General features: G+C 49.4%; 2 protein-coding genes across 2 annotated transcripts; both read right to left on the minus strand.

Annotated features, from left to right (window-relative positions):
• Nucleotides 1-1,687: 1,687 nt before the first annotated feature.
• Nucleotides 1,688-17,140, minus strand: LOC136730259 (solute carrier family 26 member 6). The gene is made up of 19 exons (XM_066697579.1): nt 16,176-17,140; nt 14,252-14,391; nt 13,837-13,947; nt 13,479-13,654; nt 11,886-12,050; nt 11,614-11,766; nt 10,066-10,148; nt 9,767-9,914; nt 9,468-9,581; nt 9,282-9,359; nt 9,102-9,197; nt 8,907-9,013; nt 8,654-8,723; nt 8,255-8,347; nt 7,879-8,073; nt 3,678-3,890; nt 3,238-3,292; nt 2,894-3,003; nt 1,688-2,432 (listed from the first exon to the last, which is right to left on the minus strand). Exons 1-19 carry the CDS (start codon nt 16,310-16,312, stop codon nt 2,412-2,414), a joined length of 2,265 nt encoding a protein of 754 aa, XP_066553676.1. The 5' UTR covers nt 16,313-17,140; the 3' UTR covers nt 1,688-2,411.
• Nucleotides 17,141-19,218: 2,078 nt separating this feature from the next.
• On the minus strand, nt 19,219-24,560 carry LOC136746640 (prestin-like). The gene is made up of 16 exons (XM_066699263.1): nt 24,086-24,560; nt 23,542-23,711; nt 23,269-23,433; nt 22,986-23,138; nt 22,504-22,586; nt 22,128-22,275; nt 21,818-21,931; nt 21,596-21,673; nt 21,308-21,403; nt 21,109-21,215; nt 20,644-20,713; nt 20,199-20,291; nt 19,927-20,058; nt 19,767-19,821; nt 19,460-19,578; nt 19,219-19,287 (listed from the first exon to the last, which is right to left on the minus strand). The coding sequence occupies exons 1-16, from the start codon at nt 24,192-24,194 to the stop codon at nt 19,219-19,221; spliced, it is 1,761 nt and encodes a 586-aa protein (XP_066555360.1). The 5' UTR covers nt 24,195-24,560.
• Nucleotides 24,561-24,969: the final 409 nt, after the last annotated feature.

The following is a 24,969-nucleotide window of genomic DNA, read 5'->3' on the forward strand; positions in this document are numbered from 1 at the left end:
TGTTTTAGGACAGGCCTGTGCTCACCGAAGTACGACAGATAACACGTCCATGCTGGAGACCCCCTGTATATTTTATTTAATCATAAAAATAATAGAACCGTTTACTATATATGTCATCAAAGATAAAAAGAACACTGCTGGTATTTATATATTATACAAAATTGTAGAAAAGTAACACAAGGGCACAGAGGAAAGAGGAGTGGGACAAAATCCCTCCTGAGATGTGTGCAAACCTGGTGGCCAACTACAAGAAACGTCTGACCTCTGTGATTGCCAACAAGGGGTTTGCCACCAAGTACTAAGTCGAAGGGGTCAAATATTTATTTCCCTCATTAACATGCAAATCAATTTATAACTTTTTTGAAATGCGTTTTTCTGGTTGTTTTTGTTGTTATTCTGTCTCTCACTGTTAAAATACACCTACCATTAAAATTATAGACTGATCATTTCTTTGTCAGTGGGCAAACATACAAAATCAGCAGGGGGTCAAATATTTTTTCCCTCACTGTAGGTAATCCACAGTTGCATTAAACCTAGTTGTGTGTGGGATCTGAATTGTAGGAACGTGTAACGTAATCAGAATACTTGTTTGTTATTTTACATGTTTTGTGCCTTGAAAAACAAAACTCGAGTATTGGACAGATCTCCTCTCATTCTCACTCTTAATCTTATCCACCCTGCTTGTCTCTGTCCTATCTTTGCAAATACATGCTGTCTATTTACATTTTAATAAACCTATATCTGTATAAAGCGAAACAGCCTCAAGGTCAATTCATGCAGATCAACCTCACCGCTGATCTGAGCTCGTATTAGTAAAGTATTGTGGTAACTTGCATATCAACCCGCTCTTGTTTTCAGAGGATTTGACTGCAGTGGGTTGTATGTGTGGTGGTCACTAGATGTCAGGCCTGCTCGCTGCACTTCCCCTGTTCACCACTCGAGGTCATCCTCATCACCCGAATACTAGTGAGTCTCCCTCTCCAAATCGCCAATCATCCAATTAACATTCCACATCACCATGTGCACTTTTCCCATCATCCCTCTGCACTAATTGGTTCTACCTCTCCCAACCATCTCCACTGACTTCACTCTGCTCTGCAGTTAAACCCCTGTTTGCCCTTCAGTCACTGCTAAGTAAAACAAGCACACACACAAAAGAGAGAGAGAGAGAGACTGTCCTCTCCTTTTGGATCTCCCCTGTCTGCCCAATTGATTTACCTCTGGACTGTCTTTGACTATGATTATTGGATTTCCCCTTTGTATCTTTACCAGCCTTCTGGTTGAGTTTGCACCTGAATCCACCCCTGTTAGTCTCCAACTCATTACACTAGATAACAGGACTTTATTCAGAAATTAATATTTCTTCTGATATTTGATACCAGATAAAAACAAAACCTCCAGTTTAAAGTCCGAGTTACTAATAAAACAATAACTGTAAAGATAAAACAATTTGTCCATTGCAACATTTTGGCTGCATCTTATGAGATCAGCATCCTTTAATTTCATTAAACTATTTACAGTGTGTTGTGCTGTTTTTATTGTGCAGTGCCCTGAGACACTTTAGCATATAGGGGATGCTATAATAAATTAAAATTGATTGATTGATTGATTGATTGATTTATTCAGGTGTTTCTTTTAATTTGTCACCGTATGTATGTAAATAAGGTAATTTGTTTATTAAATCATATTTTAGACCAAACTGCACATTTTATTTCAACAATACACCCTTTCTTGATAGGCAAATTACAGTTTGTTTAATCCAGTGTGGATAGTATAGACTAGGAGATGTGACAGCAGGAATTTAATAATACTGACTTTGTTTTTGTTTTTTACACTTGGTAGATGTAAACCTTGAATTTGAGAATATAAATCAACCATCTCAAAGCATCCTATTCCTATTGAAAAACATCACAATTATTTTTTTAACCAGTTGGTAAAATTGTAAAATAAGATTAACACCACTAATAAAGCTGCAACTGAAAAAGTCTTCTTGTTAATTAACTAAACTGGCCTGTACAAAATCAATACAACATACTCTCAGAACATAGAGCAGACCGTTATTCACTGTGAAAGCGTTTCACCGGCCTCACACAACAGCGCCATCTACTGCACCCACGCTGCCGTGCTTCTTGTGAATTTAAATGGGAGACTGAATTCCTCGTGTTCCCATTGAGACTTGGAGTTCAGGTTTGTGCCAAGATTGTGTCTGTGGTGGTTTGGCCTACTGTCTGTCAGCATCTGTGTCTTTGTCTGCACGTCCATCTCCGTCAGCTCATGTGTGTTTCAGTATGACTGTCTGAGTGTGTGTGTGTGTGTGTGTGTGTGTGTGTGCGTGTGCATCAGTCCCACAGCTCCAGGTGTGTGTGCGTCAGTCAGTCCTACAGCTCCAGGTGTCAGACTTCCCCATCCCTCTAAAAATAGGCTTCCTTGACCTGTGAAGCAGGAGGGACAGTGAACAAGAAGGGGGAGGAGAAAATACAAAATAAAGTGTATGGGGGGGCAGACACTTCTGAGTCCAACACTGTCTGACATTAATTATTAATATCATTAAGTGTATATCTGCGGGTGACACTGTGTGTCATTTCTTAAACATGCAGATCTGTTTTTACTCAAACACACAAGACAGACAGACAAACACACACCTACCTACACCAAAGACAAACTCACACTCACTCTCTCTCTCTCTCTCACACACACACACACACACACACACACACAGGCAGCCAAACGCACACCCACACCTAAAGGCAAACTCATACTTACTCTCTCACACACACATACACACTTTATCCCCTCTCACTATGACGCCATGCTCTATACAATCAGCAGGGTTTGACAGAGTGTGTGTGTGTGTGTGTGTGTGTGTGTGTGTGTGTGTGGAGGGCAGGCTCACCTGGCTGTGAGTGCAGTGCCGCACAGCGCTGTGGACGGAGGTGTAGAGTCGGGCCTTGGTCAGCGTCTCGGTGAAGAACTCCCCGCGCTCCAGCCGCTCAATGACACCGGCTTCACAGGACAAAGAGAGCGGTCACTCACCTCACCCATGCCTGTCCACGAGCCACAGAGAGCCGCTCACCTCACTGGCTGGGTGCCAGGACTCAAATGTGAGAGTGTTACAGTGAGATCTCAAAGACAACATAAAAACTGGGCATTCCCAGGACCTGGTGAAGGAGTGTGGAAGGGTTGAGACTGTCCCCTGAGGGGCAGGGTCTCATATGTACTGAGAGGCCTGTGACTCACTCTGGCAGCCCGAGAGGTACACCTCCACGCCCGCCTGCCCGTAGTCCCGGATGATCTGAAACAGGAAAGACCAGGATCAGTACGGCCACGGAGAGATGGTGCACTGAGGAGCTCAGACACCAGGGAGGACACAATGAGGACACAGAGCCCCAACAGGGATGACACACAGATGACACAGGGCCGACACAGGAGTGACACAAGGAGGACACAGGGCCAACACGTTGCCGACATGTGTCCAGAGCTTTTTCATTGTATTTTTGTTTGTTTGCTGAAAGTGCAGCCACTGACTGTGAGCCTCTCATTGGTCTATTAAGAGTTAGTCTTTAGGGACAGGGGACTGAGAGAGGGAGTGGAAGAGGACAGAGAAAGGGACTGATACTAGGAATGAGACAGGGAGAGGGACTGAAATGGGCAGTGCATCACACAGAGGGCATCCTCACGTTTCTCAGGGTCTTGACGCCCACAGTGTCCAGGAAGTTGACAGGGCTGAGGTCCAGGATGATGGCCTGAGGGAGGGGAGGGTGAGGCAGGGCTCCATCTTCGACGTCCACCACGTCCATCACATCCACCATGTCCACCACGTCCATCACATCCACCACGTCCACCACGTCCTCCACCACAGCGTCTTCCTTCAGGCTCTCTAGCACCACCTCCTGACCAGGGCAGCAACAGCACAGCGTTACTCTGGCACCAGACACCAGACACCACCTTGTGCACGACTGCGACGCACGCAGAAACCAGCAGCACAGTAGGGTGACCGGCCCTTAGCGACAATAGACAATAGACCGACAGAAATGTCCACTATAATTACACAGTGGGAGGAATAGAACTAGATGAAGTAATGCTTGAGAAAGACCTAGGAGTCTACGTGGACTCCTCACTTTCTCCAGCCAAACAGTGTGGGGAAGCAATAAAAAAGGCAAACACGATGCTAGGGTATATTGTCAAAAGTGTAGAATTGAGAACAAGGGCAGTGATGTTCAGACTGTACAATGCACTAGTTAGAGCTCATCTGGATACTGTGGACAGTTCTGGGCTCCACACTTCAAGAAAGATATCGCTGCTCTAGAGGCAGTTCAGAGGAGAGCAACCAGACTTATTCCAGGTCTGAAGGGAATGTCCTACTGAGAGACTGAGGACCTGAACCTTTTCACCTGGAACAGAGGAGACTACGTGGCTTATTCTCTTGGCTACGGAAACCCCCCCCCTTTTGCAGGGACTGAGCTAAGGAACTGCTGCAGAGGTGGTTGGTGACAGGGGAGGTGGTGGGATGCAAGAGAATGAAGCGCTGGAGGTTGGCGTTGATTACGGGATATTTATGCGCATTGAACCGGAAGCGAGTGTGATGACATCGGAGTTGTTCACTCCCGAAATTAATGTATAAATTCCACTAGTTTTATAAGAACATAACAAAGTTTACAAACGAGAAAGGGCCATTCGACCCATCGTGCTCGTTTGGTGTTCATTAATATCTAAGTGATCCAAGGATCCTATCCAGACTATTTTTAAATGTTCCCAAACTTTCAGCTTCTACTACATCGCTGGGGAGTTTGTTCAGATTGTGACGCCTCTCTGTGTGAAGAAGTGTCTCCTGTTTTCTGTCTTGAATGCCTTGAAGCCCAATTTCCATTTGTGTCCCCGGGTGCGTGTGTCCCTGCTGATCTGGAAAAGCTCCTCTGGTTTGATGTGGTCGATGCCCTTCATGATTTTGAAGACTTGGATCAAGTCCCCACGTAGTCTCCTCTGTTCCAGGGTGAAAAGGTTCAGGTCCTCAGTCTCTCAGTAGGACTTTCCCTTCAGACCTGGAATAAGTCTGGTTGCTCTCCTCTGAACTGCCTCTAGAGCAGCGATATCTTTCTTGAAGTGTGGAGCCCAGAACTGTCCACAGTATCCAGATGAGCTCTAAATAGTGCATTGTGTACATTGTGTTTGCCTTTTTTATTGCTTCCCCACATTGCTTGGATGGAGAAAGTGAGGAGTCCACGTAGACTCCTAGGTCTTTCTCATGCGTTACTTCATCTAGTTCTATTCCTTCCACTGTGTAATTATAGTGGACATTTTTGTTACCTGCATGTAATACCTTGCACTTGTCCACATTGAATTTCATCTGCCAGGTGTCGCCCACAACTGAATATTATCTAAGTCCCTCTGAATAGCCTGAGCTGCCGTATCAAATGTAAATCTAAGTATATCAGATCATATGCTTTCACATGATCTACAGCTGCAGTTGGATGTTCAAATTTTTTTAATAAATTAGTAAGACATGATCTGCCTCGTCTAAACCCATGTTGACTATCTCCAAGAATATGGTTTTCATTGAGATGCTCCTCTATTTTCTGTCTAATCATTTCACAGGTGATGCAGGTGAGACTGATTGGTCTGTAATTTCCTGGCTCAGTTTTGTCCTCTTTCTTGTGGATTGGTTTGACATTTGCTGTCTTCCAGTCAGTTGGCACATCCCCTGTTCTAAGTGTCATTTGGAATATTTGAGTTAGCGGCCTATAAATAATTTCCCTCATTTCTTTAAGTACTGTTGGAAATATCCCATCTGGCCCAGGTGATTTGTTTGTTTTTAATTCTGCTAGTCCCTTTAGTACCTCCTCCTCATTTATCCTGATCTCTCTTAGGGTTTGACTGGACTGATCGTTAACCTGTGGCATGTTATCTGTCTTTTCTTTTGTAAAAACCTCTGTGAAATACTCATTTAGAACATTTGCCACATCTTGTTCGTTTTCCAAGATACCTCCATTTTTGCCCTTTATCTGTTTCACTTCCTCCTTTACTGACCTCTTGCTGTTGTAATATTGAAAAAAGCTCTTTGCATTAGTTTTAGCTCCAAGAGCTGTTTCTTTCTATTCCCCTCTTTGCTTTCCTGATCCCTTTCTTAAGATCTCTTTGCAGCTCAACATATGCTTTGTATTTTGTTTCGTCTCCATCCCTTTTGTATGCGCTATACAACATTTTCTTCCTCTTTATATTTTTTTGCATACCTCTATTAAACCATTTTGGCCAGTGTTTTTTGGTCCTCAATTTGCTAAGTTTTGGTACAAATTTCTCCTGAGCCTCAAGTAGTATATTCTTAAAATACAACCATCCATTTTCATCTGACTCTGTATCCAGTGTGCTCCAGTCTACCTCTTCTAAGTGCCGTCTCATACCTTCAAGATTTGCTTTTCTGAAATTGTAGACCATTGTGTTAGACTTGGACCTTGTTTTTTGAAATAATGCCTCAAAGCTAACCATGTTGTGATCACAGTTTGCCATTGGTTCTCTAACTAGTGTCCCTCTGACTCTGTCTTGGTCATTTGAAAAGATCAAGTCAATGCATGCACTCTCTGGTTGGTTCCCTGACAAATTGAGTTAGAAAGCAGTCATTTACCATCTCAACCATTTCTATTTCTGCTTCTGTAGTCACCACTGGGCTTTCCCAGTCTATGTTTGGGAAATTGAAGTCCCCCATTATAACAGCCACATCCTTGCTACATGCAGTCCTGATTACACTGTACAATGCAGCATCTGAATATCTGAGTTGGGTGGCCTGTAACACTCCTACCGCTAATCCTCCAGATCTCTTGTTCAAAAGTTTCACCTACAAAGATTCTGTTCCGTTACTGGGATCTAATTTTAGTTCTTCTGCCTCAATGTCATTTTTCACATATAATGCTACCCCACCCCCTCTTCGATTTTGCCTGTCTGTCCTAAACTGTGTGTATCCTTCCAACTTGTATTCATCCCCATCATTTTCTGTCAGCCATGTTTCTGTCACTCCTACAACATCATAGTCACATGCCAGCACTGTGGCTTCCAAGTCTAACATCTTGTTCCTTATCCTCCTGACATTGAGGTACAAACATTTCAGGACTTTCCTACTGGCAGTTTCCCTTTGTTTTCTTTCCTTAGAGGATCATCTCCCATTGTCAGAGCCCCCTGCCCCCCTGGTCCCTAGTTTAAATGATTCTCAATTTCACTGCACATACGCTCTCCCAATGCATTAGCCCCCCTTCTGTTTAGATGTAGACCGTCCAGTTTGTACAGGTCCCATCTATCCCAGAAGAAAGACCAATGCTCCATAAACCTAAACCCCTCTTCCCTACACCAAGCTTTCAACCACGTGTTAAACTTTCTAATCTCTGCCTGTCTCCGTGGCCTGGCACATGGTACCGGGAGTATTTCAGAGAAAACTACCGTGGAGGTTCTGCTCTTTAGTTTTGTTCCTAACTCTTTAAATTTGTCTTGCACAACCTCTGTCCTACCTTTTCCTATGTCATTGGTTCCAATGTGGACCATGACCAGTGGATTCCCCCCGGCTTTGGACAGTAGCCCGTCTACTAGTTTAGGGAGATCTGCAACCTGAGCACCAGGCAGGCAAGATACCATGCGGGTCTCCTTGTCACTAGAGCACACTGTGTGATCTACGCCTCTAAGAATCGAGTCTCCTACTATAACTACCTCCCTCTTATGTCACAGAGTTGCAGTGGAGTGAGAGTTCAGAGTAACAATGCAAAGAAGAGGCCAAGTCTTGGGCCTAGAGGAGAGAAACACAGGGACTGACAGGAGAGAAACACAGACTGATACAGGAGAAAAACACACACACTCAACGGGATGATGGACTGATGTTACGGGAATGTGTCTGTGTCTCACCCCTCTTTCAGCCTCCCTCTTGGTGTCCCTCTCGTCCTCCTTCTCATCCTCACCCTTGGCCTCTCTCTTGGCCTCTCTCTTGGCCTCCCTCTTGGCCTCCCTCTTGGCTCTTCTCTGCTCCTTCTTCTCTCTGTGCAGACGCTTGGCCTCCTGCTTCTTCTTGAGGGCCAGAACCCGGCTGATGTCGATCCCGCTCTGAGCACAGAGAAGGGCATCAGTGACCGGTGAGCCAGCCCTCCAGCCACAGTCAGAGACACGGGAGGGGAGGGAATGTGTGCTCTTATCCACCCTCGAACCTGCACGGTGGGCAGAGGGGTGTGTGTGCATGTGCGTGTGCGTGTGCATGAGGCGCTCGGGTTCGGGGCGGGACCCTCACCTTTCTGGCCAGGGCCTGCACGTACAGCTCAGCGTTGGCGAAGTACAGAAGAGCGGAGGAGCGGAAAATGAGTATGCCTGGTGTCTGCTTCACCTGCAAGAGAGAGAAGGAAGGGGAGAGGGACGGAGGGAGAGAGGGGGTGAGGAGGGAGAGAGAGGAGGAGGGAGAGAGGCAGACGTAAGAGCGTTTCTCCAGCAGTGGATCTGCAGTATTACAGTGTCTCAGTATGTCAATATGTGTGTGTGTGTGTGTCTGTCACAGAGCAGTGACTCCCGGTGTATTGCCAAAGAGCGGCCTGTCTCTGTGTATTGCAGTGACAATGAAAGATCTCTGTATCGATCTCTAACCCATTGATCAGTTGTGTGACTGCGTTTCAGTTTCAGAGCCCAGCGTGAGTACCTCACTGTACTCCTCCACGGGGCGGTACAGGCTCGTCCCTGGGATCTGTCCCAGCAGGGAGTACTGCGGCCTGGGGACACACAGACACACGGACAGACACAAAACGCAAAGGAATGAATTAAGTCAGAGGAAGAAGACAATCCTTGTTCAACTATAAAAAGGATTATAAAATGTAAAATATACAGTATAGATATGTGTTTTTATTAAAAACAATATAAGCGCATCTGAATTTGAGAGGGGGAGGGAGACCCACAGCTGAGTCCTGAAGATGACGGTGAGCAGGGCGAAGGCGATGGAGGCGGCCAGCCCCAGGTCAGGGTTGAGGAGCACCGTGGCGATCAGGGTCACCAGCCACACCAGCTGAGAGGGGAGAGGGGACAGGTCAGCAGCTACTGGTCTCTGGACACACTTCTTTAAACCTCAGTATCTGCCCATCTCCCCGTCTCACCATGTCCACCCGGTCCTGCTTCCACAGAGTGCGCAGGTCCAGGAACTGCTTCATCATCCCGTGCAGGTTGACAAAGATGATGGCAGCCAACACTGCCTGGGGAGAGAGGGAGAGAGACAGTCCTGTGAGACAGTCCTGTGGGACAGTCCTGAGAGACAGTCCAGTGGGACAGTCCAGTACCTTGGGCAGCTGCTGGAAAAGCTCCCCCACCTTCAGCAGAATGACCAGAATGACCAGAGCGGAGAGAGCGCTAGCCACCTGGAAGGGAGGGGGAGAGAGAGAGAGGGATGGAGAGAACAGTTAGTCAGGGGATGAAGACAGAGAGACAGACAGACAGACAGACAGACAGACATACAGTCTCAGTACCTGTGTCTTCCCACCAGTGCTCTCCTGGACCAGAGTCCTGGACATGGAGCAGCTGATTGCAAAACACTGAAACACCCCCCCGATTGAGTTACTGAGGCCCAGCGCCACCAGCTCCTGCGGCAGGGAGAGACCATTAAAGTCACAGAATAGGGGAGAAAAGGTGAGTCACTGGGTTACTCCATCCTCAACATTTACACTCAGTCACTCCTATAAACCCCCCTGACTCGTGCACACTCACACTCGGGCACGGACTCACACACACAACCACTAACGAGCGCAGAGACGCACACAACACAGACCTGGTTGCTGTCCACCTTGTAGCCGTATTTGAGAGCAAAAATTCTGCCCAGCGAGATGGCGATTCCGTAGCCCACGACAGCCAGGGCAAAGGCGTCACCCACCACCTCCCCAAACAGGGAGACAGGGGGCAACACCGGGGGCTGGAGGCTGAGAGGAAAACAACAAGGCAGAGAGAGAGAGAGGGAGAGAGAGAGAGAGACAAAGAAATAGTGTGGGAATGATATATCTATTTTAAAACTAACGTCAAATAAAAGCACAAACTCTGCAGCCCAACTTCACTGTGACGTCTCAGCCTCACCCAGATGGGATCATCCCCACGACCTCCACACCATAGCGACTGTCCAGAGACGTCTGGGAGGAGATCACTGTGGCTATGATGATCTGGAATAGGGGGGGGAGAGAGAGAGAGAGAGAGAGAGAGAGAGAGAGAGAGAGTAAAGGGATAACACTTGTCAATCCCCGGCCAATAATTTATTTGTGCAGCGCAGCTGCGGGGGGTTTGCCCATGGGTTGGGTATGCCAGCGTCCCAGGTGTTGTAGGACATATGTAAGAGGCATAGATAGAACTGCAGCAGTATTTCCCACCTATACAGACTGGACATCTGGACAGGTCAGTTCAGCCTCTGTCCTGTTGCTCATTCCCATTGAGACTTTAACAGACACTTCTGCAGCTGACCACTACGTGTCAATGCAGCTCAGCCAAAGACAGACTAACAAGAAGCTCTGTGCTGCCCCTGGACTATTGAAAACATCAGAGATACAGGGACACAGGGACACAAAGAAGCAGGGACACAAGTACACAGAGACACAGGGACACAGAGACACAGAGATACAGAGACACAGGGACACTGAGACACCGGGACACAGAGACACAGGTACCCAGAGACACAGGGACACAGAGATACAGAGACACTGACACACTGACACACTGAGACACCGGGACACAGAGACACAGGTACCCAGAGACACAGGGACACAGAGATACAGAGACACAGGGACACTGAGACACTGAGACACCGGGACACAGAGACACAGGTACCCAGAGACACAGAGACACAGGGACACAGAGACACAGGGACACTGACACACTGAGACACCGGGACACAGAGACACAGGTACCCAGAGACACAGAGACACAGGGACACAGGGACACTGAGACACCGGGACACAGAGACACAGGTACCCAGAGACACAGGTACCCAGAGACACAGAGACACAGGGACACAGAGATACAGAGACACAGGGACACTGAGACACTGAGACACCGGGACACAGAGACACAGGTACCCAGAGACACAGAGACACAGGGACACAGAGACACAGGGACACTGACACACTGAGACACCGGGACACAGAGACACAGGTACCCAGAGACACAGAGACACAGGGACACTGAGACACCGGGACACAGAGACACAGGTACCCAGAGACACAGAGACACAGGGACACAGAGATACAGAGACACAGGGACACTAAGACACTGAGACACCGGGACACAGAGACACAGGTACCCAGAGACACAGAGACACAGGGACACAGGGACACTGAGACACAGGGACACTAAGACACTGAGACACCGGGACACAGAGACACAGGTACCCAGAGACACAGAGACACAGGGACACAGGGACACTGAGACACAGAGACACAGAGACACAGGTACCCAGAGACACAGAGACACAGGGACACAGGGACACTGAGACACAGAGACACAGAGACACAGGTACCCAGAGACACAGAGACACAGGGACACAGGGACACTGAGACACCGTGATACAGGGACTCAGAGATACAGAGACACAGGACACAGAGACACAGAGATAAAGGGACACAGGGACAGTCTTACCGTGATCAGCTCTACAGGAATGGGCATCGGCAGCTTTTTGCTCAGCCTGGCGTTGAGCTCCTTCACTGCGATCAGAGCCACCAGGGACACCACACTGACCACCAGAGTGCCCAGATTGGTCTCGGGTAGCAGCCAGCACACCTCGATCACCGTCTGCAGAGCAGGAGAGGGAGAGAGGGAGAGAGGGAGAGAGAGAGAAGTCTGGAGTATAAAGGTCTTTATCATTGGCGTCTGGAGGCAGGAGGGAGAAGGTGCTGTCTCCTGGTACTCACATACACGAGTGAGAGAGGCCCAGTGTGGCGCTTCGGGCTGATGCCAAGGGTGTACTTGAGCTGGGAGACGATCACGTGGATGGCGGCGCCGGTGGTGTAGCCTCTGACCAGCGGGTCGGACAGGTAGGTCACCACGAAGCCGAACTGCACCAGACCCAGCACCACCTGCACACGAAGGCAGAGAATCAGGCTGGCTGACAGATGGCACTTCAAACAAGAAGCTCATGGGTGAGCGGTGCACTGTGGTCAGTGAGACAGGTGAGCAGGGCACTGTGGTCAGTGAGACAGGTGAGTAGGACACTGTGGTCAGTGAGACAGGTGAGCGGTGCACTGTGGTCAGTGAGACAGGTGAGCAGTGCACTGTGGTCAGTGACAGACTCCTGTGGTCAGTGAGGCAGGTCAGCAGGCCACTGTGGTCAGTGAGACAGGTCAGCAGGGCACTGTGGTCAGAGAGACAGGTGAGTAGGACACTGTGGTCAATGAGACAGGTGAGCGGTGCACTGTGGTCAGTGAGACAGGTGAGCAGTGCACTGTGGTCAGTGACAGACTCCTGTGGTCAGTGAGGCAGGTCAGCAGGCCACTGTGGTCAGTGAGACAGGTCAGCAGGGCACTGTGGTCAGAGAGACAGGTGAGCAGCGCACTGTGGTCAGTGACAGACTCCTGTGGTCAATGAGACAGGTAAGCAGTGCACTGTGGTCAGTGAGACAGGTGAGCAGCGCACCATGGTCAGTGACAGACTCCTGTGTTCAGTGAGACAGGTGAGCAGGGCACTGTGGTCAGTGACAGACTCCTGTGGTCAGTGAGACAGGTGAGCAGGGCACTGTGGTCAGTGAGACAGGTGAGTAGGACACTGTGATCAGTGACAGACTCCTGTGGTCAGTGAGACAGGTGAGCAGGGCACTGTGGTCAGTGAGACAGGTGAGTAGGACACTGTGATCAGTGACAGACTCCTGTGGTCAATGAGACAGGTAAGCAGTGCACTGTGGTCAGTGAGACAGGTGAGCAGGGCACTGTGGTCAGTGACAGACTCCTGTGGTCAGTGAGACAGGTGAGCAGTACACTGTGGCCAGTGACAGACTCCTGTGGTCAGTGAGACAGGTGAGCAGGGCACTGTGGTCAGTGAGACAGGTGAGCAGTACACTGTGGCCAGTGACAGACTCCTGTGGTCAGTGAGACATGTGAGCAGGGCACTGTGGTCAGTGAGACAGGTGAGTAGGACACTGTGGTCAGTGAGACAGGTGAGTAGGACACTGTGGTCAGTGAGACAGGTGAGCAGTACACTGTGGCCAGTGACAGACTCCTGTGGTCAGTGAGACATGTGAGCAGGGCACTGTGATCAGTGAGACAGGTGAGCAGGGCACTGTGGTCAGTGAGACAGGTGAGTAGGACACTGTGATCAGTGACAGACTCCTGTGGTCAGTGAGACATGTGAGCAGGGCACTGTGATCAGTGAGACAGGTGAGCAGGGCACTGTGGTCAGTGAGACAGGTGAGTAGGACACTGTGATCAGTGACAGACTCCTGTGGTCAGTGAGACAGGTGAGCAGGGCACTATGGTCAGTGAGACAGATGAGAAGGGCATGGGATCACATACCTGGAAGATACCTGAGAGCAGGGTGACCGCTGCCGCCACCCTGACCCTCTCAGCGTCTCGCGCGATCACGTCGATCACCGTCCCATTGGTCAGGTTGCTAGAGACCATGAAGAGGCTGTCCGGAGCCACCCTCTCTGTCACACTGCCAATCATCACACTCATCACCGCGTATGTACCTACAGGGGTCACATGACGGGGTGGGAGAGACAGAGGAGGCAGGTGAGGAAAGTGATGAGAGCACTCAGGGACAGCCAGCGGACAGCAGAGGAGAGGGAACAGGAGGGAGGGAGAGAGAGTGACTGAGGAGCAGGGGAAGCAGAGAGGCAGATGAGGAGGAGAGGAGAGTCACCGAACTGACCCACTGAGATGTGCCGGGATGTCCCGAAGATGAAGTAGACCAGAATGGGGTAGAAGGAGGAGTACAGCCCGAACACGGGGGGCACTGCGGCCAGCAGGGCATAGGCCATGCCTGCACAGAGAAACACAAAACAGACCCATGTTACAAAACACACCCTTGTGCCTCAGTCTGCAATATGAGCACAAAGTCAGTCTCTACACACAGTCCCTATAGTCAATCAGTCTCTATACACAGTCCCTACAGTCAATCAGTCTCTATACACAGTCCCTCTGGTCATTCAGTCTCTACACACATTGTCCCTATAGTCAGTCAGTCTTTATACACAGTCTGTATAGCCAGTCAATCCAATCAGTCTCTATACACAGTACATATAGTTTGTCCAGCCAGTTTGTCCACTCTGTCCAGTCGCTCTCACCCTGTGGCAGGTGCATGATGCCCACGCTGATCCCAGAGATGAGGTCCCCCAAGGTCCACTCTCTGAAGGAGTATCGGGGCAGCCAGGAGAGGACAGGGACCCAGCGGAGCACACTGCGCCTCAGCCTGGGTCCAGAGCACCTGCAGGGGACAGAGAGAGAGACTTAGACACACAGAGACTCTATACAGCAGAGCCCCTGCAGGGGACAGAGAGAGAGAAAGACAGTGACACATACAGAACTGCTAACATTAATGGCAAACCAACTCACACACTTATTGTCACTGCATGGTTGGGAATGATTAACTCTCCACACATAAACCCAAAACCACCGTTCCTCAGGGAATGTGTGTGTGTCTGTGTATTGTGTACTGTGTGTGCTTGCCTCTCCTGTCTGTGTCTGTGTGGCACCAGTTCTCTTTCCACTACAGAACAGGAGAGTTCAGAAAAGTCTCCATGCATGCCAGTCAGTCAGTCAGTGTGTGTTTGTGTGTCCACTTCTGGCCTTCCAATGGCACTGTACATCAATATTTGTGTTTCAGGTAATATCAGATAAATCAACAAAAAACACCCTACTACTTAATTAAGTCTTGTCTGTCTGGCGCACAAGGGAGGAGGGGTCTGAACAGAGTACAAGGAAACACTACAATCTAAAACAAGTGTGACATTAAAAATATATAGCTAGGCCTAATTAAATACAGTAACCGGAAACTTACCCATTCAAAGGAGAGCGAATGCCTTCAATAGTTACATTGTTACCTTTGTCATTAATGAATACATCATTGTGATCCCTCTCAATCTCTGTCTGCCCTCCATATGTCTGACTATCGCATCTGTTCAGTTCGCTGTCCCTGATGCCATGGTCAAATAGTAACAGAGATACTATATCTCTAATCATAATTTATTGAATGGTTAATTTGTTTTGAAAAATTAAAACTCTGCTGCACTTGAGAGGGACAGGATATGATTGGTGCTGCTAATGGTCACCAAGGTCTTAAAGACACAGTGCGCAGTATTTCTTCATGGCGCTGTTTTAATAAGATTGACTCTTAATATAAGAACAGTGTCCAAAAGAGAGGAGGCCATTCGCCCCATCGTCCTCGTTTGGTGTCCATTAATAAATAAGTGATCCAAGGATCCTATCCAGTCTGTTTTCCCACATGTTCCCACATTGTCTCTTCACCCACATCACTGGGGAGTTTGTTCAGATTGTGACGCCTCTCTGTGTGAAGAAGTGTCTCCTGTTTTCTGTCTTGAATGCCTTGAAGCCCAATTTCCATTTGTGTCCCCGTGTGCGTGTGTCCCTGCTGATCTGGAAAAGCTCCTCTGGTTTGATGTGGTCGATGCCTTTCATGATTTTGAAGACTTGGATCAAGTCCCCACGTAGTCTCCTCTGTTCCAGGGTGAAAAGGTTCAGGTCCTCAGTCTCTCAGTAGGACATTCCCTTCAGACCTGGAATAAGTCTGGTTGCTCTCCTCTGAACTGCCTCTAGAGCCGCGATATCTTTCTTGAAGTGTGGAGCCCAGAACTGTCCACAGTATCCAGATGAGCTCTAACTAGTGCATTGTACAGTCTGAACATCACTGCCCTTGATGATATATATAATCAAAAGATGTCGCAGATACTGGCATTGATCTTTCATTTACACTGCTTTCTCAAGGATTTGAATGTATAGGTGTCTGCAATAATAGTTTTGTGACAAGAAGTAACACATTTAATACAGAATAAATTACAATGTTACAATTCTATATTATCACTCAAGGTAGCCGCACGTCCTCTCACTCCCACGCCACTACTTGGGATCTAGTCTGTATTGCAGACAAGGTACCTATGACACCCCGGTCTCTCCCTTCCCTCTTCCATGAGTGTTTCCTCCTCTCGGGGTGCAGACAGGATGTCTCTCCCTCTTTCTCTCTCTCCCTCTCACCTCAGCGAGTGTTTCAGCCTGTCTGCCAGAGGGGTGCGGGGGCTCTTCTCCCGGCGCTGTGCCACCTCCTCCAGGCTCTGCTCGTCCAGAACCTCCCGCTCCACACTGTAGCCCAGGCTGCGCTGCGCCGCTTCCATGTCTGAGAGACCTGTCCGTGTCTCTGCCGGTGTGTGTGCGGTCACTGCGACAATGCCCCTCTTCCCTCCTCTCCTCTCCTCTCGCTGTCTTTCTCTGGCTAGCAATGCCAGAGCAATGCTAGCAAAATCAGCACTGTCTGTCTTTCTATCTGTTTTCTCACTGTCTGTCTGTCTGTCTGTCTCTGCGTCTCTGTCTCATCTCTGGCCGTCAGCTTGTCTCTGCCTGAACAACAACTCTGTCCGTGCATCAACCTGTCCCTCTCTTTGCAGTCTCTCTTGGTCTATTTTCCTCTTGTCCACCTGTCTGTCTTCGCCTCTGTACTCCCACCTGCCCCTTCTCTCTCTTTATGTTTAATTCTTTTAATACAAACAGTTTCTATGTCTGTCTGTCTGTCTCTGCTGGTCTATCTTTGCAGAAGTGCTTTTCTAAGCAGCTTCTCTCTCTCTCTCTGTCTCTCTCCCTCTCTCCCTCTCTATACTTCAGTCTTGCACTCTCTCCCGTGTCTACAGTCCAAAGCCCGGCCTGCCCTCTGTCACTCAGTTACACTATCTCAGAGGCACAGATTAATTAACAGACTGTCCCAGTGCGTGTTTTTGCAGGATTCCCCCCCCACACACACCCTACTCCCAGTCAGGGTCTTTATCTTCCCCCGATAAGAAAGAAGAAATAGGAAGCAAAGCTGATGCAGGATTGCACAAGGGTGACACAACCTCGCACAGACTGTGCCCCCGCATGTACACAAAAACACAAACAGGCACAATCAGTCACACACAAGCAGACACGCCCCCACACTCTCGACAGGGGCAGGGGTTTCTCTGGTTTGCAGATTGACCAGCCGAGCACAGACTAAACCAGGACCTAGAAATGAATAACCCTCTCACCTGTGCAGCCTGCAAACTTTTGAACTTCGACCCCCCCAATGAAAGCCGCAGCAATGACAGCAGTGTCACGTCCCCCCCGTTCCCTTGTCCTTCCCCTCCTCTCTTCCGCTGTACTCCCCTCCCTCCTTGTTTTTTTGTCCTTTCTTCTCATTCCAAGAACTGTATCATATCTTTCAATAAACAAGAGCGTTCCTTTGAAAAATCACCCTGTTAATGTGTCACTTCCCTGAGGGGGGGGCAGGCTAATGAGAGTGAGGAAGGGGGGGACTGGCTGGGTGGGGAGTGAAAGTCTGAGAGTCTGATGGTGCAACTGATGAAAACAGATCAATACTGGTTAATGAGTTGGAGGAGGTTCTGTGATTCGTTGTCATTTGTTCTGTTCTGTTCAATTCTGTAAGGCTAGTTAGCAGTTAAGTCAGGGAACTGGAGGTTGTGTAGGTATCTTAGGAAACACACGGAGACACAGACACACACACACACACACACACACTGTCAAAAGTATTCTGACCCCCTCACAGTTTTCATATTCTGTCGCTTTAAAGCTGGAACTCATGACACTTTGAATTAATGGAATTAATGTGTTATAAACACAACCTACTCAACACATTCAAATCAAAAATACAAAGTTAATTTTATACAAATAAATAAATACATTGTTTCAGTCCTTGGAATCTGCAGAACCAACTGGTACATGTGCTTTCTGCTTGTGTGCTTTTAAATGGTATTATAAACTGATAACCTGAACTGTTATCAGTTAATAATAACAAATGAAAATTGGGCTTCAAGGCATTCAAGACAGAAAACAGGAGACACTTCTTCACACAGAGAGGCGTCACAATCTGAACAAACTCCCCAGCGATGTGGCTGAAGAGACAATTTGGGAACATTCAAAAACAGACTGGATAGGATCCCTGATCACTGAGTTATTAATGGACACCAAACGAGCACGATGGGGCGAATGGGCTCCTCTCGATTGGACACTGTCTTATGTTCTTATATTCTTAAGGCTAGAAATTAATATTTTAGAATATCATCACTGTTAATAATCATAATTTGTTGAAGCAATCTCATCCAGCACACCTGACATAACTGAAACTCCATCGTGTGCAGTTTGGTCCCAAAGATACACTTTATACTCAATATCTAAACACACACTCATAGGACTGGGCCATCCTTGTAGAGGTAATTAAATACAGAACGCGCTCCTACAAGGGGTTGCCACCTTTGAACAGACAAAAGACAAACAGATTTCTTAATTCGACTAATGTCGTTGTCCCCTTCATTAAGTTAAATCGCACAGGTAGGTTGCTCTCAAAAATACAGGTTTAAAATCTGTTCTCACATTATTCATTATTCAAGTGTTGTCACATTTATGTCAATGATCAATTCTTAAAGTTAAACTCACCCACTGCCTACAACTGTGAATATCTGAACAAGAAAAACTTTAATAATAATTATAATATACAGAATTTCTGTAGACAACACACTGTTGCTGAAAACACATTGTGGTGCTGAAATCAACAAACTTTACGTACCAGACTTGTGCTCACAAAACCTTTATTGAGTATAATTTGTCACATTTGTTTCCACATATAAAATGAAAGACAAGGTCAGGAAAACCCCAGATGGCGGTAGTGAGGACAGGAGGTCATGTTTCAGGTGCCTGAGAGACATCTTTGTCACGGGTAGAGGCTCAGATGCAGTTCTGTTGTACTGTAATGTCCACGTTGGGACAGAAGCATCCCTGAGGACAATCCCTGATATTGGTTAACATTTGAAAGCGCAGTTGATCCCTAACTATGCTGCAGCAGATCTCACGCTTCTCTGCTCTGCTACACTATACATTACTCTACTCTACTACACTACCATCGCCCAACATTGCGACTGTGGGGGCTCGAGGGCTCTTCTACAGAGACACAGGAAGTGGCTGAAGCTTTCTGCTGCTGCGGCCCCTCCTGCCATGGAGGCAGGGCTCTGTCACAACGACCTGCTGCCCCGGCTGCCAGGAGGTGAGGGCTCAGAGGTCAGAGGTCAGAGGCCACCAGTGAGGACTCGGGGTGGGCTGCCTCAGCGGGGTCATGGTTGGCAGAGTCCTGCAGAGGGGTCAGACAGACAGACAGAGACCCAGAGACAGACGTGTGAGCAAAGGATGGAAGATGTTGACTGAGATGGACAGACATGCAAAGAGGACGACAGACAGACAGACAGACAGACAGGGCCATAAGACAGTTGGAAACTCACACATAGACAGACAGACTGACTCACGGGTGCAGGGCAAGAGCTCAAGCAGTGTTGGACTGCATGGTGCACTGAGGGGAAGAGGCGGGACTTGGGGAGGACTTCCTGCAGGAAACCCTGAGACTGGAGCTGATTGACAAGCAGGGCTGCAGAGACCAGGAGAGGGGAGAGAGAGAGAGAGAGAGAGAGAGAGAGAGAGAGAGAGAGAGGGCGACCAAGTGGAGGGCAGGGGAATGAGAGAGAAAGACATTGATTCACACACGATGTTTACCAAGAATTACAGAAAGAGAGAACAGAAGCAGCGCTCTGTGTCGTGTGGCGAGCGGATACTGACGCTGACAGGCAGCCAGACAGACGCAGACGCCCCTCTCGCTGAAGTCCTGCACGACCTGCACACACAACACGTGGCTGACATAGAGTCATAACTATTATTTCTTCATGACAGACAATGTGTTTATTGTAAAATAATGACGAACGGTGATGTGATGTCTCACCCTGCGCAGTGTGTTGACGGTGGCTGTGTCCGCGTTGCTGGCGGGACTCAGGTCCAGGATGAGGCAGTGAGGCCTCGGTGCTGCTCCCTGCAGGGGCCCGCTCGACCCCGTGTCACTCACCCACAGCCGCACCTGAGAGACAACACAGGTGTCACTACAGTACAGGTCCAGAGCCCTGACTGCTCCACACACTGCAGTGCTGTACAGGTGTATAGAGACGTCACTGTAGCGCAGGTGCACACAGGTGTGTCAGGCCCAGGTGAGCGCCGTACCTGCTCCCTCAGGGTGCTGTGGTACAGCTCTGCATTGGCGAAGTAGAGGGGGGCGGAGCAGTGGAAGATGGTGATCCCGGGAATCTGCCTGGCCTGGGAAGACACAGCACTACGGGTCAGCACCGCCCATTCCCACAGCACAGCCCTGCTTTATATACATCTGTATATAACACCTCAGCCCTGCCCACCTGGACAATATGGCACTGGAGTCTCCAGAGCTCTCCCCTTCTCCAGCCTCGCCCCCTCCACCCACTGAGCTCAACACTGCCCAGTCCCTGACCGCCTGCTCAACACACACAAGTCCACAGCGTACCTGTAACACCCCTCCTGCCCCGGACGACACTGAGCTGCAACTCAAATTCAAATCATTTCATTGGATCTGTTATTTGCCTGTATTGTTACCTGTGTTGTGTGACCCTGTGAGTGTGTGGTGGGAGGGAGGTACCTCTGAGTAACAGCGGATGTCACGGTAACAGTCTGTCCCTGGAATCTGTCCCAGGAGGGAATAACGAGGGCTGGACAGACAGACAGACACCTCATATTATTATTATTATAATAATAATTATTATTATTATTATTCATTTCTTAGCAGACGCCCTTGTCCAGGACGAGAGAAGACAAGGAGATGAGGAGACGAGACAAGAAGACAAGAAGACACTGAGACAAGGAGATGTGACGAGAAGACGAGGAGACGAGAAGATGAGGAGACGATGAGAAGACGAGAAGATGAGGAGACGATGAGAAGACGAGAAGACACTGAGATGAGAAGACGAGGAGACAGGGAGACGAGAAGATGAGGAGACACAGAGACGAGAAGATGAGGAGACACAGAGACGAGAAGACGAGAAGACACTGAGACGAGGAGATGAGAGAGAGAGGGAACTGGAAGGTGAATGGCAGGGAGACCCACCTCTGTGTCCTGAAGATGACGGTGAGCAGAGCGAAGCCGATGGCGGCGGCCAGCCCCAGGTCCAGGTTCAGCACCAGCGTGGCAACGAAAGTCACAACCCACACCAGCTGGGAGTGAGACAGAGGGTAAAGGTCAAAGGTGGTGAGGGGGAGGTCAGGGGTCAGGGTTCAGGTGGGCGGGGCATCGGCACAGCTCTCACCAGATCCATGCGATCAGTTCTCCAGAGGGCGACCATGTCGGTCACCTGCCTGTACATCCCCTGCAGGCTGACCACGATGATGGCAGCCAACACAGTCTGCAACACAACACAGCCAGCTACTCAACACAACAACACAACAACACAATACAGCCTGCTACACAACAGAGCCTGGCACAAAACACAACACAATAATAATAGACAGTCCAGTGAGACAGTCCTGTGAGACAGTCGTGTGAGACACTCCAGTGGAACAGTCCTGTGAGACACTCCAGTGGGACAGTCCAGTACCTTGGGCAGCTGCTGGAAAAGCTCCCCCACCTTCAGCAGAATGACCAGAATGACCAGAGCGGAGAGAGCGCTAGCCATCTGGAGAGAGAGGGGGAGGCAGAGCAAGAGAGAGAGAGAGAGAGAGAGAGAGGGAAGGAGAGAACAGTTAGTCAGGGGATGAAGGCTCTCTAATTTCACCTGTGAAAAAACAAAGACAGACAGACACACAGACAGTCTCAGTACCTGTGTCTTCCCACCAGTGCTCTCCTGGACCAGAGTCCTGGACATGGAGCAGCTGACAGCGAAACACTGAAACACCCCCCCGACCGAGTTACTAAGGCCCAGCGCCACCAGCTCCTGCGGCAGGGAGAGACCATTGCCAAGAGGTGATCCTGAACCTGTGTGTGTGTTTCAGATTGTGTGTGTTGTGTGTGCAAGTAGATAGCGCGGAGACTGCAATGGAGGCCAAGTATTGTGAGTTAAGATGTGTGTGTGTGTTAATATCTGCGAGACGTGTGTGCGTGCAGGTGGTAGATGGGCATGTGGCGGGGACCTGGTTGTTGTCCACGCTGTAGCCATGTTTGAGGGCAGCCATCTTGGCGAAGGAGGCCATGAAACCAAAGCCAACGACCGCGATGGCGAAGGCTGGGAGCAGGACGCCCACGGAGAAAGAGAGAGGGGGAAGAGCTGGGGCTGAGAGACTGAGACAGGGAGGGAGGGAGAGCAAGAGGGACAAACGGACAATCAGACAACACAGAGAGAGACTGACAGACAGACACTAACAAACTTAGAAAGACACAAACAGACATGTGGACAGACAGACACAGATATATAGAGACAGATTGACAGACAGTGAGAGTCAGAACTATTTTGACAATAGAGAGACAGACAGACAGAGAAACACACACAGCCCCCCAAACTCTGCTTACCCGCTGGGAATGTCTCCCACGACCTCCACTCCGTACCGCGCGCTCAGGCCCATGTGGGCAGACACCCCCGTCATCACGACAATCTGCCAACAGACAGACACAACCCAGGGCTGGATCACTGTATGTCTGTACTGTGTCTCCCTCTGTACTTCACTGTCTCTTCTGTCTCTATCTGTGTCTCAGTACTGCACTCTCTCTGTACTGTACTGGACTGTCACTCTCTGTGTCTCTCTCTCTGTGTCTCTGTCTCTCTCTCTGTCTCTCTTCTGTCTTTCTCTGTGTCTCTGTCTCTCTCTGTGTCTCCTTCACTGTATGTCTGTACTGTGTCTCTGTATCACTTAATGTATCTATCTGTCCCTCTCTCTGTCTCCCTCTGTACTTTACTGTCTCTCTCTGTGTCTCTCTTCTGTCTCTCTTCTGTCTCTCTCTGTGTCTCTCTGTGTCTCTCTGAGTCTCACTGCTGCACTCTCTCTGTCTCTCACTGTGATGAGCTCCGAAGGTATGGGCGCAGGCAGGCGTTTCACCAAGAGACGGTTCAGCAGTCTCAATCCCAACAGCATCCCCACGGAGACAGCCGAGACCACTAACGTGCCCAGAGACGCCTCCGTTATGCGAGACAGCACGTCTACCAGCGTCTGACAGACAGACAGATAGACAGACAGATGCCTCATGTCAATACAGGCTTGGATGTGTCCACGTTCAGTTGGGTGTGGGACCCGTTCCACTGTGATACAAGTTTAGTGGAGTTAAAAGTCATGCGCTCACCCTCAGGGCTGCGAGGACCCCGCTGTGTCCGCCTGTCTTGATGCCCATCAGGAAGCGCAGCTGATAGACAGTGACGTAGTAGGCCGCAGCGGTGGTGTAACCGCGCACCAGGGGCTCCGACAGCCAGCAAGAGACGGCACCCAGACGCAGCACCCCCAGCACCAGCTGACAAGCATAGCAAAGTACAGAACAGGTGTGTGTGTCTGTGTGTCCAGCGCAGTTCGGGTGTGTGTGTCTGTGTGTCCAGCGCAGGACATTACATGTGTGTTGTACCTGAATGAGGCCAGACATGAAGGTCACTTGGGCAGCCACACCCACTCTGGCCGCCTCAAGACTCCACTGCCCTGACTCCGCCCCCTCGGTTCTGTTGCCGAGCGATGCCACGTCCGGAACCAGATCCACCGCCACCATGCCAACCATTATTGCCAGGATCGCAGAAGTGCCTGCAACACACACACATACACATACACACACACACATACACACATACACACACACACACACATACACATACACACACACACATACACACATACACACACACACACACACACACATACACACACACACACACAAACCCACACACGCACAAACCCACACACACACACATAAACACACGTGCACACGCATGCACACGCACGCACACGCACGCACACGCACATAAACACACATAAATAAACACACACATATGTAAACACACACACACACACACAAACACACACAGAGTTTAATATGCAATCACACATGAGCACAAAGTATCAATCTGACACAGAGAATAACAAACACACTTCCCCCCCCCACCATACTGAGGACTGACCCACGGAGATGTGCCGGGATGTCCCGAAGATGAAGTAGACCAGGACGGGGTAGAAGGAGGAGTACAGCCCGAACACGGGGGGCACTGCGGCCATCAGGGCGTTGGCCATGCCTGGAGCAAGACAGAGAACACTGGGCTTCACACCGGCAGCCAATCAGAACAGCGGAATATCAGAATCTTGTCTTGTTCACCACACATGCCCAGGGTCGGTTGGCTTACTGGCTGGCACTTGTTGATGACATCACTGTGGTGCTCATGAGAAAAAGTGACGGTAATAACCATTATTTAAAAAAAAATTCTACCGGTGTCTTCAACGATCAGGCTTTGTTTTCACAGTCAGAGCAGGGCCAGGCAGTGAGGCTGCGCAGCGCTGTGGACGCTCCTGTCTGAGAGCACACTCACCCTGCGGGATGGTGATGATGCCCACGCACACCCCGGAGACGAGGTCCCCCAGGGCGCACTCTCTGAAGGAGTAGCGGGGCAGCCAGGAGAGAACAGGGACACAGCGGAGCACACTGCGCCTCAGCCCGGGGCCAGAGCAACTGCAGGGGCCAGAGAGAGACACACCGAGAGAGACAGAGATATCATAGTTCTGTTGGAGACATGGTGCCGTGCAGAGGTGCCCACACACTGCCCCCTGGGCTACAGGGAGGTTATTGTGCCCTCAATTAAACTGAGCACAGTGCGGCGTGGCAGGGACTCTGGGGGGATCATAGTGTGGTACAAAGGGGAGCTGGCCAACCACATCAGCCCAGTCAAACAGGGCCCAACACACATAGCTTCAAATTAAGAAGGGAATAGCCCAGTGTGAGAACTATATATACCTGTGTGCAGCGTATACCCCCCCCCTCTGAATCCCCCTATTACAATGAGGAATTTTTTAA

Source organism: Amia ocellicauda, chromosome 3 (genome assembly GCF_036373705.1).
Source record: "Amia ocellicauda isolate fAmiCal2 chromosome 3, fAmiCal2.hap1, whole genome shotgun sequence".
Taxonomy (NCBI): domain Eukaryota; kingdom Metazoa; phylum Chordata; class Actinopteri; order Amiiformes; family Amiidae; genus Amia; species Amia ocellicauda.